General features: G+C 50.7%; 3 protein-coding genes across 4 annotated transcripts in view; 1 reads left to right on the forward strand and 2 right to left on the reverse strand.

Moving 5' to 3' along the window:
- LOC122385083 (ubiquitin carboxyl-terminal hydrolase 20-like) overlaps window positions 1-8,406 on the reverse strand; it is a 31,818-nt gene extending 23,412 nt beyond the window's left edge. The window contains exon 1 of one of the 2 annotated variants that reach the window (XM_043373086.1): window positions 8,369-8,406. The gene's annotated coding sequence lies outside the window, so the exon portion shown is untranslated. Of the gene's footprint in view, window positions 1-124; window positions 178-8,368 lie in introns of those variants that run through there. The other variant, XM_043373087.1, reaches the window with a different exon arrangement.
- LOC122385084 lies at window positions 174-3,162 on the reverse strand. The gene is made up of 2 exons (XM_043373088.1): window positions 889-3,162; window positions 174-391 (listed from the first exon to the last, which is right to left on the reverse strand). Exon 1 carries the CDS (start codon window positions 3,140-3,142, stop codon window positions 920-922), a length of 2,223 nt encoding a protein of 740 aa, XP_043229023.1. The 5' UTR covers window positions 3,143-3,162; the 3' UTR covers window positions 174-391; window positions 889-919.
- Window positions 8,407-9,424: 1,018 nt separating the features above from the next.
- LOC122385085 (translation initiation factor IF-2-like) lies at window positions 9,425-21,081 on the forward strand. Its single transcript, XM_043373089.1, has 6 exons — window positions 9,425-9,583; window positions 15,791-16,039; window positions 16,491-16,643; window positions 18,850-19,543; window positions 19,689-19,825; window positions 20,365-21,081. Exons 1-6 carry the CDS (start codon window positions 9,473-9,475, stop codon window positions 21,031-21,033), a joined length of 2,013 nt encoding a protein of 670 aa, XP_043229024.1. The 5' UTR covers window positions 9,425-9,472; the 3' UTR covers window positions 21,034-21,081.
- The last annotated feature ends 866 nt before the right edge of the window (window positions 21,082-21,947 follow it).

Raw genomic sequence — 21,947 nt, forward strand, 5'->3', positions numbered from 1 at the left:
GTGGTGAACAGAGGTTTGAAGTTGTCGAGACGGTAGTGTTTAGACTTTAGAGTATGGCTGTGATGTCACTCGAAATGAGCCGGTTGAAAATTAGTGAGTGTTGGATAATTCCGAGCATATTGACCTGAAAATGTCCTTAACCGTAACTACCGTATCTATATTACTTTAACGACTGGGTTGTTGTTGTTGTTGTTGAAGAGTTAGGGCGCGCAGCAGCTTGGCTCAAGCGTCCAACTTCCAAGTTGGTATGTCCTCTTGCAGTCTTCAGAGTTGCAGTAGGCGTATGGTTGTGGTACTAAGCGGAACTAAGCAGGTTTCCGGGTAGGGATGAGGAATGACTGGGGAGAGGAAAAATTGCGATGGTTAGGAGATAGCCTTGGTAGGATATGTCCTGGGCGAGGAGAGAACAGAGAAGTTAATGTTAGTTGTGAATACTACAATGCTACTTACAGTCTTAGCTACTTGGGGATAGCCAAACAGCTCGGTAAGCAGGAAGAGCAATACAGCTCATTCTTCAAGGGGGCAAAAGGCGTTCTGGGAGAAGGCATGGTTCTATCTAGAAAGAAAAAAGAAAAAAAAGACACAAAACTTGGGTCTTGACATGGGGGTTACACGATACTTAGGGATTTCACTTCACAGTATGGGGGTGACATAGAAACACATAACATACCCAACCAATTTCAGACATTTCAGACAGGTGTTCTTACAACGTGACCATGGATGAAGTATTGCTTAACCATGAATGCATGAGCTCGAGTAGTAATCCACTCTTTTAAACTAGAAATACCTAATCCATGGTTCTTGGATTCAACATAACATGAAGGATTGTGTCGAGCTTATCTGAAGCCATAGCACATATGGAAACAAAATACATTTCATTATCATCACTTAGCACCCATAACGCCTCTACGTCCTTTGTTCAGAGTTTGTCGTATAAGTTGCACTGTCGAAGATAGTCGAACACTGCATCCACCACCGTGGGTTCACCGTTTCCCAGGAGAGTCCCCAGCGACATGCGGACGCCGACATCTCGACACGCCGCTGCGAGTCTCCTCCTCGCTACAGTGTACTTTCGGCATTCTAACAGTATGTGCTGAACATCTTGGCGACATTGACACAGTTCACAGACAATAGGCGGTAGTTGGTCAATAACATGCGAGTGAGTTAAAATAGTGTGTCCGAGTCTCATCCTACACAAAACCACTTCCTCCTTTCGACTGGCACGTACACTAGAATTCCAATGTCCTATATCTGTCTTAATCTGCTTCAGTAGAGTTGGACGATAATCTAACCACATATTTTCAAATAACACACGGACGCGACTCTTCACCAGTGGCACAAATTCCCGATGTCCTATTTTTACATCAGTCACATTAGGTTTATCATGAGCCTTTCCCGCCCAGTAGTCAGCTCTGACATTACCAGCTATGCCACTATGTCCTGGAACCCAGACAACGATGCAATCGATGCCATCTCGTACATTTTTATGATTTATCTCTAGGATCTCCACCAAGACCGGATGATCACGGCTCTGCACTGTGAGAGCCTTGATAACCGCTTGGGAGTCACAGCATATGAGCGCTTTGGGTACTTGGTTACGTCGCACAAACTTCATCGCTTCTCTTACAGCTACCAGTTCAGCGGTATACACAGATAACCCATCACGCAGCTTATGTGAGAAAAAGGCACTGTTCACTGTGAAAGCACATGCTACTGAGTTGTTCCGCTTGGATCCGTCAGTGTACATTTTCCTATGGTCCGGGTATTTGTCCATCAGGTCGTGAAAAGCAGTCAATATATCTGTCTCAGTCATATGTCTTTTGTCTTGAGAGATGAGCATCTGTGTGGGGACGGTGTGCAACACCCATGGTGCTGTAATACCATTTTCCTTAGACAATATGTCGGGAGGATTATAGTCTATTTCGGTAAAAAGCTTTCGCAGTCGTAGTGATACTGGGAGACCCGATATCCTCCGCAAGTAGCGGTCGGAGAGATCTTCATATAGTTCATAAGCGTCTAAATCCATTATGTGGTAGCAGGGGTGGTTGTGATCACTTTTTACTTTCAGGTAGTACCGGGCTAGTAAGTCTCGGCGTCTAATGCTAAGGGGTTCCACGTTCGTGTCCACTTGTAATGCTCTTACAGGGGAAGTCCGCAAGGCACCAGTGGCAATGCAGAGTGCCGTGTTCTGAATAGTCTCAAGGGACTCCACAAGCCGAGTCCCTGGCCCATCCAAAATAAAAGATGAATAGTCGAGTATTGGTCGGATCAGGGATTTATACATGCGTAATAACACAGTTCTGTCGGCACCGTAGCTTTTTCCGGCAATGCTTTTCAGTATCGACATTCGTTTCTGAGCTCTTCCTTTAACATATTCTATGTGCCCATTTAAGCTCAGTTTCGAATCAAGTAAGACGCCTAGATAACGGACCTGGTCCACAATACAAATAGGGTGACCGTTGAGTTTGAGAGTAGGTAGTTGGTTCTGGTTCACTCGTTTTAAACCTCTTCTAAACAAAACGGCGTTAGTCTTCATGGGGGAAAATACAAAACCGTTCCGCTCTGACCACTGTCCTATTCTGGTTAAAGCGTTTTGGATTTTCTGAAATATAAGTGGGATATCTTTTCCCTGCGCCCAGATAGTGCAATCGTCTGCGTATATAGCAGCAGAGACCTCTCTTGGTATTGCGTCAATCAAAGAGTCAATCACAATATTAAAAAGCAATGGAGAGATCACCCCTCCTTGGACAACGCCATATTCCTGCTCAAACGTATCTGATACCTCTCCGCACCTCACTTGGAATGTCCTATTTTGCAAGTAGCCTCGAATGAAATGCATGATATGGCCCCGGAAGCCGATATCATACATTCTATTCAACAAAACCGTTGGGGAGACCATGTTATATGCTGACTTAATGTCTAGGAACACACCGAGGGTGGAACAGTGGTGAAGGAATCCTTCCCGTATGTGCGAATCAAGTCTCACTAGGTGGTCCCCAGTAGACTTTCCTGATCGGAACGCACATTGATATGTCGATATAAGGTCATATTTCTCAAGGTACCATGCCAGTCTCTTACCAATCATCCTCTCTAGTAATTTGCACATACAAGAGGTAAGTTGGATAGGCCTGTACGATTGCATTTGGTTGCGGTCTTTCCCTGGCTTAAAGGGACAGTATCATCGAAAAAAAAATCCATGTATGGAGCTGATTTTTTTTTTACTAGCATTTCTTATTTTTCTGAATCAGAAAAACATAGTTTGAGGACCGAACTCGGTGAAAAATATTGCAACCACATTTCATTTTCATGATTCATTTTCATGAGCGAACCACCACTATACAAGCATGGCCGCCAGTTTGGAAGCATGCAAAATTACTACAGAACTGGCGCAGATAATACATTATTGACGCTACGCTTACGCGGTCGTTCTTCTAATTGAGTTGTCCTTAGGGAGAGGTAGCCTTAGGTATTGCCTATAAAAATATAACGTGACAATTGGAGGGAGTGACAATTGGACGTGACAATTGACAATGGGAGAAAATATCACGTGACAATCACGTGATAAACGTCATACATTGGAGGGAGATTGTGATTCAAGCTGGAGGAATTCCTTTGTTGAGCCGCTAGAATCCGAAGGAAACACAGGCCCATGTCACTCCACTTTTGATGACATCATAAGGGGGTCTCAGGACAATTAATGGCGCGGTGCGCCACAATCGCTCCCAAGCTACTGGCCAACAACTGCCATTTTTGAAAATATTATTTTGAAATAAAGTTTCAAGTAATGAAAATATTGTAATAAAGTTGTAACTTAAATCTATAGCATATCTAAAAACTTACTTGAAAATGAATTATCCATAGTAAAAATATAAGCTCGATGCGTTTTTACGTTGCTTTCCTGCTGCTGCAGAGGGTTTTTAAATCGTCTATATCTTCAAAACCGGCCATTTCTTAGCATATTGCTGCTCTTTTTTGTCGCTGGAAAATTAGTTGGGCTTTCCATTGACATCAACAGCTGAGCGGTATGTGTAGAGTGCCATCAATAATCTTCAAATGAAGTTAGTCATTTTTACGTTGCAAAGGAATGGAGTACCCCTTGCGAGCATCAGGGGTGACGTCACTCAGGATCTGTCTCTGATTGGTCGGCGGGGGAGTGACTGTACCTTCTATAGATGGCCTTGAGGAAACAGCGGAAATTGCCTACGACTATTTAATGAATTTAACGGTGATGAATAAGTGCGAAAAACGTTTTGGCTTTATAAAATTTGATGAAATGACCAGGGTAAAAGTTTTATTACTGGCGGTCAATTCAAAACGGCGCAAACATTTAAACAGTGAAGATAGTGAAGCACGATTCAAAGTGTGGTACACCTTTCGTACTTTGAGCGGCGATAGCGGGATAACGGTGTGGAGCTTCGAGGATCGGTCTTCAGTTCCCGGACCAGAAAGGTGGGGCCTATGCAATGTCAAATTTCATCAAAAAGGTGATACTGTCCCTTTAAGGATGGGTATGATGTAAGAATGTCTCCATGCGTCGGGGAACACGTCATTCACCCATACATAATTATAAAAACGAAGCAGTTCAATCAGCTGTGTCTCATGCATATGTCGGAAGAAATCATAGTGAACCTTGTCCGGCCCGATAGATGTAGAGCCAGATCGTTTAATAGCGTCAGTAAGTTCTCTCATTGTAAATTCTTTGTTGTAATCCTCGTAGTTCTCATCCCCAAATTCAGGTAAGTTTTCTGCTAATTCACGTTCCCAGTCAAGAAAGGCTTGGGGGTAGTTCGATCTCGAGCTCATATTCGAGAAATACCTCCCGAAGTGATTTGCCACCTCAGTAGGGTCGTCAATAATCTCGTTATCATGCATAATAACTGGGAGAGGTCTCATGTATCGATGCTTCTGCGAGAACTTACGGATTATATCTCACAGTTTCCCCATCGGGGTTCTGTGGTTAAACACTGATAGCAGCTCCTGCCATGAGCGGATCTGTGCATCTCTAATAGTCCGTCGTGTCTTAGCCTTCGCTTTCCTATACTCAATTCGTAGGAATTGGGAATGAGGGTCTCTCCTCATTCTGTTATGAGCTCTCCTTCTAGTCAGAATTGCGTTCCTGCAGTCATCCGTCCACCACGGACACGAGTATTTGGTGTTACCATTTCGGGTGGGTATAAACTTCTGGGCAGTGTCAATAATAGTTTGAGTTATTTCATCACAGTTCTCCAGTCCAAGGTTAGGATTGAATTTGAAATCACATTTCATTTCAAATTCCGTCCAGTTAGCTTTCCTCGTGTTCCATCCATAAAAAACAGGGGGCAAGTTCGTGTAGGCCGTAGGATTACCGACATCTATACGTATGGGGTAGTGGTCACTGGCATATAGGTCTTTTTCAGTGTCCCATTCAAGGATGTGAGAGATATCGTTTGATACCACTGTCAAATCGATATGGGACGTATCTCCTGTGGATTCATCCAGTCTAGTTGGCTGTCCATCATTCAAAACATGTAGGTTATGATGGTTGACAACATCCATCCAGATGCAACCCCGTCTGTCACATTGCGCAGCTCCCCACATGAAATGTTTGCTGTTTGCATCTGTACATATTACAAATGGTTTAGGGAGTTGCTGGATTAATAGGGATATATCCTGAAATGAGAAGTTGTCAGTTGGGGGCAAGTACAATGAGCAGAATGTAATTCTTTCCCTCTGTAGCCTTACGGAGCAGGCTACCACCTGTAAATTGCTCTGTATAGGTAATACCATGTGCGGCAGGCGATTTGATACATATATCGATACACCTCCTCTCCTGTCACCTTGAGGTGAGTATGCGTTGTATAAAGAATAATGTGGTAAGTCAAAACAATATCTGTCATTGGCCATAAAGTGAGATTCCTGAATACAGATCACCTGGTAATTACCGTCCAAAAACATTTGTTTGGCTTCTGCCCACTTTCCGATCAGTCCTCTGGCATTCCATTGTAAGACCCTTGTCAGAGTTTCTTAGTCGAGCCAGAACACAATTCACCACTCATAAGTTCCCACTCCTTGGGAATAATTGGGCTGGCTGCTACTATCTGGTTCGTATCAGTCATGATGCTGATATTGTACCATTTTCCATAGGAAACAAGATAGCTGATCATCAACCACCTCAGCTTGTGTGGTTGTTTGATCAGCACATGTAAGTTAACAAACCGAAATACAAGTAGAAATAAAGACGTCTTGATTCTACGTTTTAAAAAAAAGAAGAAAAAAAAAAGAGTTTTGTGTTTTAGTGCTAAAAGTTACGTTAGGGTTTGGGTTTCCTGGACAGGCTGGGCATTCGCCTGTCCCTTCCAGGTCTCCCTCCTTGACGTTTTTTGCCAAGCTCAGGGGATGGCGATACCCCATCAGCAGGGATATCTGATGTCTCTGTCATTGATGACTGCTCAGAGTCAGGATGGGCTTTTTGGGTTCTTTCACTCCTCTCCTCGACCTCATCTGTGTTCTGCGTCACCTGCGGTGTCCAGCTCTGTCGGATTACTCGCTGAGAGGAACCAGTCAGAGTGTCTTTGTTTGTTGGTGGAGTGCTCCTCTCAGTGTCTGAGGGTGGTGAGGGCTCCTGTGAGCCCTCTATCACCAATTGGGATTCCATGGGGTCCATGAACATGTCAGACTGTGACTGGGTCTGAGTGTCCTCAGCACCTTCCTGCTCTCCTGTCACCGTTTGCACTTTTGTTGGTGTTTGATTTGCCTCAGCCTCAGTCCCTTGAAGCTTAAGGACCCTGTCCAGAAGAGTGATCATTTTGTCGAGTTTCTCCCCAATCACACGGAGTTCAGTCTTAAATGTTGGGTCGGATGGCGGATCACTACTACCCCTTACTACCGAAGCATAGGATCGTAAGGTAGGGGAGCTGGTTTCAGCCGCGATGATACGGCGGGCGTGTGCATAGGACACATCTTTTTTAACCTTGATTTCACATACACGCTTCTCCTTTTTCCACACTTCACATTGCCGAGAGAGCCCATCATGCCCAGTATCCCCGCAGTGGAGACATTTCTGCTCACATGTGCCGTCATGTTTTTTGTCCCCGCATGTGAGGCATTTCACCTCTGATTGACATCTGGCCTGAATGTGGCCAAATCTCCCACACTGTAGACACATCAATGGGTTCGGGATATGCTGCCTCACGTTGTAGGTCACATAATCAAAGTCAAGTTTTGTGGGGCACGTGGGTCTGTTGAATGTAAGAAGGATAGTCGGGGTTCTTTCGATACGGCTTCCGGTTCTCCTGGTAAATCGCCTAGCGGCCACCACCCCGAATTCCGTCAGCCATCCAACAATCTCTTCCTCAGACAGATCAATCAGGTCTACTGCATGGATAGTTCCCCGACTCTGGTTTAGTCTCTCCTCTCGTTCTACAACACATTCCATGTCTCCGAACATCCGAGCTTTGAGAAGTTTCTCAGTCTGGGTGCTAGTCTTAGTCCTCACCAGCAACCGTCCATCACTCATGAAGCTAGCCTTTTCAACTTTCTCCGTGCCCCCAAGAATCCCTCTGATGCATTGTTGTATCCATGGCCATCCCTTTTCTCTAGGAGATCTACCTGCTAGGAGCTTCACTGAGAGGTAGGATCCAGACTGAGACTCCTCCTCCCCCCAGAAACTATCAGTCAGATCATCGGCCCTTACCCTCTTACTGGCCCTATTAGGCCCCATCTTAAGTCCTATGCCATCCACACACCTCAACCTTACCTTCCGAAAGCGTAAGAAAGAGAAACCTTTTCAGTATATAATTGAAATTATCAATGGAAAGATACAAATCAATAAGAATCTAAGTGGAAAAACACCGCCTTCGCTATCGCCCCGGATCGCCAGAAACGTCTTCCTCCAGCCACGTGTCTCGCGAGAATGTGTTTAAAGGGACCCTCCCACCTTCAAAAAAGTTAATGAATTGGCATGAAAGTGATGTCGCTCGGTTCAGAAAGAGCAAAAACAAATATCTACCAAATTTCATCGAAAAATATTCACCGGTTTTCAAGATATTAGACTTTTACTTTTGTTTACTTTTTGGGATATCCGCTGCTCCTAGCGACGTTATTTGAAAGTGCGGCATTTGTTGCGCGCAAAGCAGCATATACCACCGCGTGCTACAAAACGTTTTAGTCAAACATTTAAAAATCGTTAGATATCTGCGCTGACGTCACACATTCAGAGGGGTATTCCTATGCATTAGCCCCTCTGAATCAAAATGCTGCAATTTTGAAGTTCAATATTTCCGATTTAAGGCATTTCTCGATGTTGTGAGTGCCGAAACCGGTAATTGTGAGCCAGGGACCCCATTTTGGCTATCTCAACTCAAATCTAGTGTTAAGGTGGGAGGGTCCCTTTAACGACTGGGAAGTAACCGACGATTAATAATTCCAGGGGGCGTCGAAGTCTAGTAGGAAAATCTGGCAATCCCCGGCGTGACGTAACGTCGGGGATGACCGACGGCACCTTGCACTGAAAGATACGGCAGAACGGCTATTTTTGAAAAATGATTAAAAATACTTATGTGCTGTTATGACACATAAAACGCTTATCAGCATGTTCCTCATCATGTGATAAAGCCATATCCGTGGTCGAAAATAGCTGAACCCCTCCCAATTTCCAACCACCGACCTCATAAGCAAAGGATGTAAGCGTAATCCTTAAGGGCGACTTTCCAATACATATGCGTACATATGCGTCCTTATGGGAATCGGTAGTGTGGCGATTGGCGACGCGCGCGACATCTGTGTGGCGACCAAGTGGCGACTGTGGCGACACCTGGTGGCTGCTTTTCTGCTGTATGTAGGCATTGGGGTTTTGCCAGATATGGTTCCTACTGCTACACAACTATGTTGACCCAATACTAGAAAGTTATTTTGCCAGTAAAAGGCAAGCAAATTGAAAGTCAATTGATAAAATTGCTTATAAATGATAACGAGAAAATAATAAAGAAGTTTTGATTGACTAGTTATTAAAATACCCAACCATGAAACTATATTCTGGTAGATTTAGTAGAAATTAGTCCGTGCAACCTTGTATTTAGGGCCTTGAATAATTCCAAATTCCAGAATCACAGACACTATCACAGATCACATCAAAGTGCGCCAGTATGAAAACGCTTTGTGAGATATGGCAGCACTATTTGCGTGAAGTAATGTTATTTGCAAAAGACGAAATATTATTCAAAGTGACGTCATATTAAATACCTAAAATGCTGACAGAGGTCTTGACACTTGCTATATGCCAAATGACCTTTGTCCCATTCACAACAACGTACGGTTAAGAAAGGTAAAAATTGCAGTACCTAATAAATAGGCACAAATAGATACGCAATGGGAAAACAGGTTAGGGAAATTCCTCTATAGAAAGGCTTCACATGTCATATGGTAGCTGTGAGTTGCTGTGAAGTTCACTTCCGTCGTCTTGCGGGGGCGCTCGTACGTTGCTTTCTTTAACAAAATGCCTTCCGTCGAAGTCAAGCAGGAAAACATGGCTTCTGAGAACGCCGATCCCTTCCAAAAGGCTATGACATATCTTAAATTCAAGATCAAGAATATGGAGCAGCGTAAAGTAAGTAAAACGGGCGTAGGAAACTGTTCCGTTTTTGCGCCATATTGGTCTACTATTATGGCTTTCTTTGTCGTTAGGGACCACGTGTAGCAGGCAAAAATACGCTGAATATATATGCTTGGATTTATTTGCGCATACATCAGTCGTTCTGAAATGGTACCATCAACACTTAAAAGTAAAGCTTTCTTTATAAAGGGTATGTAGGTAGTCTGTCTTAAAAGTACCGTGCAGTGACTGTGGATCCATCAAGCCTGACTGATGAAGGACTGCCAAGTTTGAGTTGATGGATCCATTGTCACTTTGCTTCTTCTTCTTCTTCTTCATGGATTAGGGCACGTCACTGTCACTTTGCGCGGTACCTACTTTTCAGACAGACTGTACAGTCTGTCTTAAAATGGTGCCTACTTTGGTGGTGGTACCTACTTTTCAGACAGACTGTACAGTCGGTACTTTTAAGACAGACTGTACCAATGTTGGAATTGTGAATTTTGGTCCTGATCCCGGAGCATAAAATCTGTCCGGAGAACCGGCCAGCTTGTAGAACACTCACCAGGAAAATCACATATTTGGCCTACTAAATGTGACAGTTGTTAAAATGTGTTCTCTCAATCACTTTATGCAGCTATAGCTGCATGTTTTATGTGTAATAATAGCAATTTTTCTTCACGCAGGCCGGAAGTTTAGGAAATTTCAGGTGCCGTAGTATAAATTTGTAAAGGAGAATAACATCGTTTGAACCCGAATGGGACCAGCAAAGGACCTTGTTTCCAACATTGGACTGTACAGTCTGTCTTGAAAGTACCGTGCAAAGTACCTACCAGTGGATCCATCAAGTCTGACCGAGGATTCCTACTTTGTAAGCCCCGTCACATACGAGTATGGCCGGCCGCCGCCTTTGGGCCCTACCAATCATTTTTGGAAAATGACACCCCTGCACAGAGGTCAACTTGGGGTCATCACAGAGCTCAATTGGAGGTCATAGAGGTCATGTGGGACACGTCAGGTCACAGGTCAGCTTGGGGTCATCAGAGAGGTCACTTAGAGGTCACAGAGGTCATATGGGACATGCCAGGTCACAGAGGTCAACTTGGGGTCATCACAGAGCTCAATTGGAGATCATCTGGGACATGTCAGGTCACAGAGGTCAGCTCGGAGTCATAGAAGCTCAATTAGAGGTCATATGGGACATGTCAAGTCACAGACATCAACTGGGGTCATCATAGAGGTTACGTAGAGGTCACAGAGGTCATATGAGACATGTTCACAGAGCTCAATTTGAGATCATCTGGGACACGTCAGGTCACAGAGGTCAGCTTGGGGTTATCAGAGAGGTCACTTAGCGGTCACAGGGGTCATTTGGGACATGTCAGGTCACAGAGGTCAACTTGGGGTCATCACAAAACTCAATTGGAGGTCATCTGGGACACGTCAGGTCACAGAAGTCAGCTCGGAGTAATGAGAGCTCAATTGGAGGTCGCGGAGGTCATCTGAGACACGGCAGATCACAGAGGTCAACTGGGGTCATCACAGAGCTCAACTGGAGGTCATGGGGGTCATCTGGGACACGTTGTTTTTGGAATTGGGAGAATCTTTTTGGGGGTGCCCTCCGCAACGTCCAAGACCGCCTTTCTGGACTCTCAAGTAGTTGCTGGAATGGTGTAAGGCTACTTTATATCTCTGAATAACCCACTGAATGTGAATATAACATATTATGCACCATTTTCAACACTCTCGCTGGCACGGATTGAGCCCTGACAGACGACCCGTCGGTTCAAGCTCTATAACTCGCGTTAGCGTCAACGGATTGTAACCAAATTTTCAGGATCTCAAGTTCAAACAATTTTACACCTACCATCTAAATTTCGTGACCATGACCCGAATGACCTTTGACCTGTGACCTTTTCCTCAAAGCAAGGTTAACTTGCGACACAACTTACGACTGCTATTTCAAATTCGTAGTTGTGTCGCAAATCAGGCAACTTGCGACAGACTTTACTACTTAAGTAACGTTACTCATCGATTGATCCCTCCAAAAACGCCTTACTACACAACTTGCGACACGTCGCAGCTACGACGAGGCTTACGACGCTCTGGATCCCTCCAGGGGTTGTGGGTCACAAAGGAAGAAAGCATGCAAGTGAAAAATCCACCTCTTTCCTGGCTCGGCAACTCATTTGGCAGATTAAAACCTTTATTCCAGGTTGCCAAAACGGTAGTTTCATCACTCGGCTTGGATGGAATACCTCACTTTTTTTGCAAATGTTTTCTTTTTTCGTTGAAAAGGCCAATAAGATTCCGACAGCTGGCTAGTGAGCTGATATCGGCAGGCTAGCGGGCTGCTGGCGACTGGCTAGCGAGATGCTATCGACGGCTTAGTAAGCCAATGGTGGCTAGCTGGCAAGCCGATGGCTGCTGGCTGGCGAGTCGATATCGGTAGGATTGCGAGCTGACAGCGGTTGGCTATCAAGCTCATGGCGGCCGGCCAGGAAGCCAATATCGGTGACCGGGGAAAGGGAGGCGGTGTTTAACTTCGCTAAGAAAGAAGTGACAAATGCCTGGAGGAGGAAGTGTTTGCCAAGCATCGTGCGTAAGACGCCAGCGCCTATTCCGATTAATGTGGATCGAGCGAACGCCAGAAGTAATAGGCGTTTGCTTACAGGTGACTGTCGTATGCGAGGCGTTCCTTGGTATATTTCTCTGCTCAGTGTTTCGAATTGTTTTTCTTTTGTATGTTGAGTCAATATACGATGATGGTTTTTGTTTAAAAAGATCACTGAAAGTTTCAAAGCGATCGTTCAGTCGGTGTAGCTATGACGAGGATTGAAACTTTTTCTGAGGTAAGGTCACTTGACCTGACCTGGTGACCTGACTTTGAGAGCCCTGGGTCTGAAATTTTCACAACATGTGTAGAAAAGATGAATGAACATGTGTGCCAAAAACTGAAGGGGGTGTTCAAACACCCTCCCCCCGGCCCGATGCGGGTTAATTAGATCAAAGGTTATAAGCGAAAAACTTTTGACCTGTTTTAGGGCGAAATTTTACATCAATACAAATAATATTACATTATACAAATAATATTACATTTGAAATAATATTAATATTACATTAATATTACAATACAAATAATATTACAAATAATATTACATCAAACTAATATTGACCTGGAGCAACCAAATTTGCACAAGGGCGAGAACTCTAGCGGGCCCACTCACTGGCGGTCGCAGCCGCTAGCAAAAGGGGGGGCCAAAGTCACACTCGCGGGACATAACATTTATCCGTCACCGGGAGGGGGGGGGGGTGATCGGCTAATTTTTTACGTCCACGAGGTGCCGCGCAGTTGGCATTACTTATGCTTCATCCATCTGATTCTTGCGTGAAATTTTTAAGCTCAATTTAAGGCAAAATCACCAGTTCCATTTCCCGTCCCACGGTGCTTCCACCGGTCGGCCCACTGCACCATGACGACGGATCGGTGTAGCATAGGTATACTGGAAGGTCAGGCACGCGGATTCATGACCTTACCACTATAAAACAATTCGTAAAAGTACAGATACCTCTTGCTTTGAACAAGCATGTGAAACCCAGAGAGCATTTTCAGACTATGACATTTACTCATATAGGTAACATACCTAGTTGTGTGGCGGCGGGAGAGAGTAGGTACACCGACCGACCTCTGGAGACCCCCCACAGGTTCCGAGCTTTCAAAATTGGCATCTGAGGGCTGCGCGCGACTCTTGCGGGGCTTCGCAGCGGCTCTATTGGGGCTCACTCAACCTGCCTAGTCTTACTGCTAAAAAGACTGGCCCTGAGCCCTAAGGACTTCATCAGTCTCTGCCAGCCCCAGGACCCACACCGGCTCATGGGGTCCCGACGTCGAAATATGAGGGAATCTGCGCCGGACCATCAGGACGCAAAGTAATCTCGATCAGGACCAACGTAAGGCTGTGCCGGAGACTGCGTGAGCCCTCTGATCTTCAGAAACCCACCCATATATGTTTTCACGTAGAGGCCAGTTTAGGGCCCTCAGAGACCAGTACAGGGCCTGCAAACTACAAAGGCCAGTAGTTTGAGACAATCAGTGACCGAGTTGGGCTCTCAGAGGCTAATGTGGGTTATTACAGGCCAACATGGGCCCTCAGAGGTCAGCGTGGGGCCCTAAAAGACCGGCATGAGCCGTCGTTAGACCCCAGAGGCCAGCAGAGGGCCCTCAAAGGCCAAGATGGGCCCTCCTCAAATGCCAATGCAGGCCCTTAGAGGCCGGCATCGGGTCTTCAGCAGCCAGTGCGGGGCCCTCATTGGCACCTTAAGGTTCGTCTTGGGACACCACAGACAGAAATAAGGCCACCAGAGACCGGTGTGAGACCCTCAGACGCCGGTTGGGACCCCTGAGGCCTGTTAGGGGCCCTCATAGGCCAGATGTGGGGTCTCAGAGGTTGATGTAGGCTCTTAGCGGTCAACGTGGGCACTTGACCGCCACTGACGTTCCCTCAGAGGTCAGTGTAGGACGCTCAAAGACCGGTGTGGGAGCTATATTAATAGCTGGGCGTGGGTTTTTTTTAGCTTCGTGACGATCGAATAATTGCCAGGGCCCCATACACCTATATGGGGGCCCATTGGTTGTTTGAGGGGGGAGGGGCAAATGATATGATGGCCCACTTTATTGACCTTGGGGGGGGGGCATGGCCCTGATGCCCCCCCACCCCCGCGACCGCCACTGTGTACACATTACACACATGCCTCTGAGATTACATACTAGCTCATGCAAACTCTATGCAGGCCCCGGAGTTCCCACGCTAATCCTTAAGAAACCAAGCCGGCATACGGCGTCACCACCGGGCTTCTGAGGTGCACAGCACCAACCCGCCAGCCATTGCTGGGCCTACGAGAGCCTCAAGTAAACCCACGCTGATATTCCGTATAAGATCCGGCCATACTCGTGAACCGGTGCCAGCGACGCTGACCACCAAATTGACAGAATGCGAAACTGAGCCCACTCATGAGTGAAATTTACGTCCTTTGATGGTGCAAGAAAGAAAATGAAACATACGAAAAGCTTTTCTAGGACTTTTGTTCGATCTGAAAGGTGGGGCCAAAAGATAGTATGGCCCCACCTTTCAGCACCAAAGGGGGGGCCGTGGCCCCCGTGCCCCCCCCCCCCCCCTGGGACCGCCAGTGGGCCGCCCACTTACCTACCAAATTTGGTGTTACTATGTGCCATAGGAGCCAATCGTGAAGGGGAGGTCGCATCGACCCCCCCCCCCCCTGTTAGGCCGTGTTATGAAAAATGCTCTGCCAGGGCGAGGGTTAAACTACGCAATATGAGTGGCCAACGCGTAATAAGATTCCTCGCCAAACATTATTTTATATAGAATACCGTTCGTCCTATATTAAAAGATAGAAAATGTGTAACAAAGTTTAAATTAACCCTATCATTTAGCCTCCTCAGCTTTTTCCAAGACCAACGGCCTAGCCTCCAGAGGGTAAAAACTCTTAACCGGCGCCGGGACGGGGGGGGTAAACACACACCACTACTGAGCCGTTACAATGAAGAATGTTTATCTTTAATAACTTTTGACCCAAGATGCCACGGTATTGCTTTTGCCAGCTTTGTGCTCCTCTCGTCGGGGTGCGTCGAATGAACTATAGTTTGACTTTCAAAGATCATTTTGAAAACTTGACCGCAGGTCAAGGTCATTGAACTAAGGCGTATTCATCGCTCTAGCATGTCTCTATCAAAAGTGATGGTCAAAACTGCTGGAGACCTTCCATGACCTGAGATGGCCTTGAGGACATTACGAGGGGTCATGGGTGGAAATTTTCCGATTTTATGTGTCGTGTTTACCTGTTATTCGATTATTTAGACTTTAGAGCAGGATTCGGCAACCTACGGCCCGCGAGTCTCCATTCAAATTTGATTTCCCGTTGAATACGGCATGCGAAACGCAGAACGTTTGGTTGACTGCAGTGCAGATAACAATTGATGAGGCTAACGTCTCAGACGAGTGTGGCGACCAACAGAATGTGTCCGTATAAGTCAGGGAGCCGTAGCGACGCCCCTGATTAAAACCACTGGCAAAAACCAGTTTTGCCTTTCCCTTCCAACCCTGGTTTAAACCAGTTTCAACCAGGTCTTGGCTGAAATTGATAGCCCTGCTTGTTCTCCGTCGTTACCTTTGCCTGACGTGCGCATGGCCGGTGGCGCTGCAGAAAAACCTGACGGCCATAAAGGAGAAGCTGGACGCTGGCCTGGAGAAGCAGCTGGAGGTGGAGCAGGTGCAGGCGGCCGCCAAGCTGCCCGAGGTGGCCGGCAACATCACCTTCCTGGAGCAGACGCTGGCGCGCCTGCAGACCCACCACGACGAGCACGCCAAGCTCGACCGGCAGCGCAAACAGGCCGCCAAACAGGAGCGGCTGCAGCACGACCTGGAGCGCGTGCGGCGCATCCTGATGCTCCAGGTCAGTCGGCAGGAGGGCAGAGGGTCGTCAGCTCACGCGCTGAGTCGCTGCGCGGCAGAGAAGTTTGCATGACTGATGTATCGTTATGTGGCGGTGCTTGTGTACTGCGCTGTGTCGGTGTTTGTGTATCGCTCTGTGGCGGTGTTTGTGTTTGTGTACGGCGCTGTGTCGGTGTTTGTGTATCGCTCTGTGTCGGTGTTTGTGTATCGCTCTGTGTCGACTGTTGGTGTTTGTGTACTGCGCTGTGTCGGTGTTTGTGTATCGCTCTGTGTCGGCTGTGACGGCCGATGCTGTTGGGGATGGGAGGGATACTGCTATCTGGAATTGGAGCGGGCGGTCTCTACACTGTACACCGTGAACAGGGCGGCCACGGGCTGACCGCAGCCGGCGCTGGACATTGTGGACGGACCCTGCCGGGAAGTGCTACTGCTCACTGACGCCCCGTCCACAGGACACACTGATGGGCATCGATGACCGTGTGCGAGAGGACCTGCTGGCGGGCGCGCGCGGCGCCCCGCAGCTGAGCGACGCGGCGCTGCAGCAGATCGACACCATCTTCAAGCTGGTCACCCCCAGCCGCGAGGACACGGACGTGCCGTTCAAGGTGGGCGCTGCCCGGCGGTGGGAGGGCCGGCCCTACCCTCCCCTCCCCTCCCCTGGACCGGCTCAGTTTGACACCTGCGCCGTAGTTATAGCTGGCAGCTGACTCAGAGTCGGGAGACAGTGCCCCTGACTCGGGCAGGGAGGGCCCGGGTTCGAGTCGCTGTGGCGCTGGGTGCGCGGTGCTGCTGGCGGGGATGCTGCGCAGCTGCGGGGAACAGTCGGCAGCCGCAGCCAGGTGCAGTCGGCCGGTGCACACTGGTCGGAAACGCCCTCACGAGAGGCCACGGGCGATTCCGGAGTTTCGGATTATTTTTTATATAGATCGATTTGAAATTGATCAAATTATTATACTTAGGCCAAGAAAACTAATCCGGGTGACCAAAAATAACTGTAATCAGCCCCCAAAGATGGGGTATCCGGGAACTCGGAAACTGACGCGGAGCAAGAGGTTTCTTGAGCCGGATATTCAGAGTCTTATTGCTGATAGACACCAAATTGAAATCCCACATATTATGCATCAAAATGTTCGTTATGAAGTTGCCGACTGGTCAGTGCAAAATTTTTGGTATACTTTTTCCCTAACTATGATTTACTGTAGCTTTTTTATGAAGGCTCTCCTACAGTGATTCTGGAATATAACTGCAAAGTTTAGGTAAGGAAACAACAGGTAGTCCCATCTAGTCCCACTCTGATTTTTTGTGAGCTGAAGCAGGATTTAAATTTACACCAGGGCAACATAAAAGCTAACTGCGCATATTTGCGCAAAATTTGCAGGAGCCGCTCTTCCTACCCAAGTACCGCCCGCCCCGCCCCAGTTTCGGCTCGGCCGCCGCGCCCGGCTTACGCTGACCTGTGTGGCCTGCACGCATCCATGCGTAGTTGACTGGTCATTAAAAACAGATGCGCTTGAGTTTATGAATTTTGTGAAAAGCGCGTTTTATGTATGCATTTATGTATGCATTGACATCAAAAGCCTTCCACATATTGCGTGGCGATTACGGCTTGCATTTAGAGAGCCTTGCTATTGACAGCCATCACTCGGCTGAAGAAAGTGGAAATTGAAACCTTCGTGAATATAAGACGCTGCAAATATAGGACACCTGTCACTGACGTCGGGTTACCTTGGGCCGTCTTTTTACATTAGATCACAATTCCGGTATTTAACCCTGGCCGGACCGATTGGTTTTCTATATTGACCGGGGAGGGTTGGTACAACTCCCTCGCCGTTTCGCCTCTAATTGAGCTAGAGCCTCGCGGAAAAAACGAGCTTGTGTGCCGTTATAAGACGCAACAATTAGGTACTACCCGATTTTAAGGTCTTAGGTCAGCCAGTGGCCTCTTAGGTCAGGTAAGTGCCACAAGGCACGGGCTCGGTTTTAGGTTAATTACTTTGCCAAAAATTGTCGCACTGCCGCGATTTTGGCATCATCGTGTTTGTCTAGCTCAGGCGCGTTGAATGCTATACTTGGTGTTCGGGTGAAGTCAACTTAAGGTGTTAACCTCGGGTCAAGGTCAGGTCGGAGCCCCTCAGGTCACGAAAATGGTTGAAGGAGGTCATATCGTATATCATTCGATTCGGCAGGTCTTCCTGAGTCCTATGGTGGCTTTCCCGACTCTCTAGCTCCATCTGATCAGGAGTTATTGACGAAAACCTAATATGGCCTTAGTGACGTCATAAATGACGTCACGCAAAGTCAACAATGCTAAAGTGAAGCACTGGACCTTGCAAGGAGTGCATGAAACCATTCCCGGTGCCCGAATAGCAGCTCCCAATTTCCCTTGTTGACTTAAAGTGGTGCTAGATCCTGTATTATACTCAATTATGACGTCATAACTTAACAGATTCACGTCATATATTTAGTGTCTGACATCCAAATGATAGCTCACATATGACAGAGAAGGTATGCAAAGTTTTATGGAGTTTGCTTCACTAGTTGTGGAATAACAAGCAAAAAACTTTTGCGGAAAGGCCGCTGGCCTCTCGCTGGAGCGTTTCCGACCAGTGTGCGGTGGCACGGCCCGTTGGGTGACTGTGAGCACGCCGGGCTTTTGCTGCTAAAATCTACCGGGAGATTCTACTGTGATCTCCTGGTGCTGGCGCGCATAACTATCTGGGGAGGGGGGGGGGGTTATGGGCTATTGTGTTGCCGTGAGTGTGTGATGTGTGTGCGTCGGCGCTGACCGGGCCGCCGCGTGTCGTGCCGCAGGACCAGCTGTCCACGGCTGCCGAGCACCTGCTCAGGCTGGCCGACCGGTCGCAAAAGAAAATATCCGGCACCACCTACGAGGCGCTGGCCAAGACACTGGAGGCCGTGTTCGAGAGCGGCGTGCTGAGCGAACCGGAGCCGGAGGCCGAGCCGGAGCCGGAGCCGGAGCCAGAGCCGGAGCCGGAGAACGGGCTGCAGCCGGAGGGCGCGGCGCCGGCCGTCCCCGAGGCGGCGGCCGCTGAGCCGCCGGAGCCGGCCGCCGCCGAGCCGCCGGCCGGGCAGGTGGCGCTGGCGCCGGGCCCGGCGCCCGGCTCGGCCGGCGACTCGCCGCCCTACCCGCAGGAGGTGCTGCTGCACCCTGCCGCCGCCGCGCCGCCGGCCGGCCTGGTGCCCGTGCCGATGCCGGTGCCGGTGGCGGCGCCGGCGCCACCACCGCAGCCCAGCATCAACTTCCTGCAGGAATCTGAGCTGCTGCGGCCGGCCGAGCCGGCAGCCGTGGAGCCGGCCGCCGTGCGCTTCCCGGCGGCCGAGTACCACGCCATCCCGTCGCAGACGTTCACCAACACCAACTTCGCCGGCCTGCCGGCGGCGGCAGCACTCTCCGAGCTGGCCGCCGCCAACGCCGTGTACGCCGGCGCAGTGGTGGACACCACGCCCAACCCGCCGCCGCCCATCCCGCTGCCGAACCACGAGCCGGCGGCGCCGCCGCCGCCGGCCGCCGCGCCCGCCCCGCCCGCCGCCGCCGCGCCCGCGCCCGCGCCCGCCGAGCCGGCGCCGCCCGCACCCGAGGTGAACGCGTGGGCGTCGCGTGCGGCGGACCCGGCGCCGGCGGCTAGCGGCGGCGGCGCCACCTGGGGCGACGGCGAGCGCGACACCGAGATCGGCCAGTGGGACGGCGGCGCCTCGCAGACCTGGGACAACGGCAAAACGGACACCTGGGAGAACGGCGGCGACAGCCACTGGGGCGGAGCAGACGGTGAGTGCGGCCCGAGCGGCTGCCCGTGCCGGCAGGCCAACACTCAGCCGTGTGGCGCCGGATCTCTGTCTGTCCTACCCAGCTAGGCTGACGGGCCGCTGGTCTTCGGCCGGCCGTGTTATGTTCCGCTCACGAGTCGACTTACTGTGTGGCACACGCTGTACTTAATCGAGCAATCGAAGGGGAAACGAAACTGCAAGGGGCGAGCGAAGAGGAAATCGCGAAACATATGAGTGCCCTCCAGGGTTTCCTACCACCAAGGCACTTGAATGTCATATTGATGCATCCCCGTGATGGCTAAACATAGCGACTTATTCGTGTCCAGGTGATGTGTCCGATCGGGGCAGTCGGTCGACCTTCGTGGCTTCTTCTGCGTCTATGTAGATGGCGACAGGGCGCGAAGCAAACTTAAGATTATAATGGGAAGTGGCACTGATATTGGAGTATCAGGGCGGTTGTCCATTAATGGTGGGTTCTCCCGGGTCGTTCCGCCGTCCGACTACTGTCCGCCAACTAACTGCGCTCCCATCTGTTCTCAGGTCGGCGAGGCGGCTACCGGGGCGGCCGCGGAGGCGCCAGGAGTCGCGGACCCTCCAACGGCTTCGGCGCCCGCGGCCGGGGCGGCTACGACCGTCCTCCGCGCTCCAGCCGAGGCGGCTACGGCGAGCAGAGACGCGCAGAGCGGGCGGGCCCGAGCCGCGGCGGCCCGGCCGGCGCCGAGCGGCCCTACCGCGCCGGCCGTGGCGGCCCGGCCGGCGGCGCGCGCGGGGCGCCGCGCGGGGCTCGCGGCGGCCCGGCGCGGCCGCAGTAGCGCGGCGCCCACTGTGCGGTGTTGCGATATACGGACCAGAGAGCCGCCGGCGCCGGCGGAGAGCGCCGCCGCCCGGCACCGGCCGACGCGCAGCCAACTTGTACTCCTCATTCGGTTTCATGTCTTTATTTGTCTTTCACATCTGCTGGCTAGCCAAGCGTGCCGCCTTTGTACCGATTTAGGGCGGCTGTGTCCGGCGCGGCGCCGACTCCGCCGGCCGGCCGGCTCAGCATTCCCGGCGGCGCGCCGGTCGCCTGGCCCGACCCGGCCGGCCGCCCGGCACCTGTACCAGGGCATTGGCTGCGGACCGGCCCACGATGGGCCGCTGCCGCATCTCCGTCTCCGGCGCCCGGCCCCGTGGGTGCCGCCCCAGACATACCACGAGCGTTTGTGGTAATATTGACAGTTGTGTGAGACTCGTAAGAAAATAAATACCTTTACTGAGTCCCGGTTTTCAAGCCCAAAGTGAGCGCCTGTTGGTGAGGATTTAAGAACTGTGGTGGATGCAGCGACGCGGCGGTCACAGTGAGTGGGTGGCCGCCGGCCTCGCCGGACGGCTCGGCTGCGTTCCGCTGGACTGCTGGCCGAGTGCGGCGCGCAGTCAGCCGGAGGCCCGTGCTCGCTGGACTGCTGGCCGAGTGCGGCGCGCAGTCAGCCGGAGGCCCGTGCTCGCTGGACTGCTGGCCGAGTGCGGCGCGCAGTCAGCCGGAGGCCCGTGCTCGCTGGACTGCTGGCCGAGTGCGGCGCGCAGTCAGCCGGAGGCCCGTGCTCGCTGGACTGCTGGCCGAGTGCGGCGCGCAGTCAGCCGGAGGCCCGTGCTCGCTGGACTGCTGGCCGAGTGCGGCGCGCAGTCAGCCGGAGGCCCGTGCTCGCTGGACTGCTGGCTGAGTGCGGCGCGCAGTCAGCCGGAGGCCCGTGCTCGCTGGACTGCTGGCTGAGTGCGGCGCGCAGTCCGCCGGAGGCCCGTGCTCGCTGGACTGCTGGCCGAGTGCGGCGCGCAGTCAGCCGGAGGCCCGTGCTCGCTGGACTGCTGGCCGAGTGCGGCGCGCAGTCAGCCGGAGGGCCGTGCTCGCTGGACTGCTGGCCGAGTGCGGCGCGCAGTCCGCCGGAGGCCCGTGCTCGCGGCGGCTGTGTCGGACACATGCACTGCTGAATGGTGTCGCCCGCGGTCTGGCGTCGGGTGCGGGGGGCTGGCGTATTGTCCTGCTCCGGCCGCCGGCTGTCTGTGCCCGCGGAGCTGGCCGTTCGGGCCACGGTGTGGTGTCGCGCGGCCGGCTCCCGGCGGGTGGCGGCGGTGCTCCGCCCAGCCCA

Source organism: Amphibalanus amphitrite, unplaced genomic scaffold, assembly GCF_019059575.1.
Source record: "Amphibalanus amphitrite isolate SeventyFive unplaced genomic scaffold, NRLGWU_Aamphi_draft 000207F_arrow, whole genome shotgun sequence".
Taxonomy (NCBI): domain Eukaryota; kingdom Metazoa; phylum Arthropoda; class Thecostraca; order Balanomorpha; family Balanidae; genus Amphibalanus; species Amphibalanus amphitrite.

Excerpts from the sequence above, each read along its gene's own strand:
- LOC122385084 (XM_043373088.1), bottom strand. The coding sequence starts at position 3,142 with ATGCAATCGTACAGGCCTATCCAACTTACCTCTTGTATGTGCAAATTA.
- LOC122385085 (XM_043373089.1), top strand. The coding sequence starts at position 9,473 with ATGCCTTCCGTCGAAGTCAAGCAGGAAAACATGGCTTCTGAGAACGCC. Across the intron at positions 16,644-18,849 it reads ACACGGACGTGCCGTTCAAG|GACCAGCTGTCCACGGCTGC; the intron begins GTGGGCGCTGCC and ends GTCGTGCCGCAG. Across the intron at positions 19,544-19,688 it reads CCCGCTGCCGAACCACGAGC|CGGCGGCGCCACCTGGGGCG; the intron begins CGGCGGCGCCGC and ends GGCGGCTAGCGG.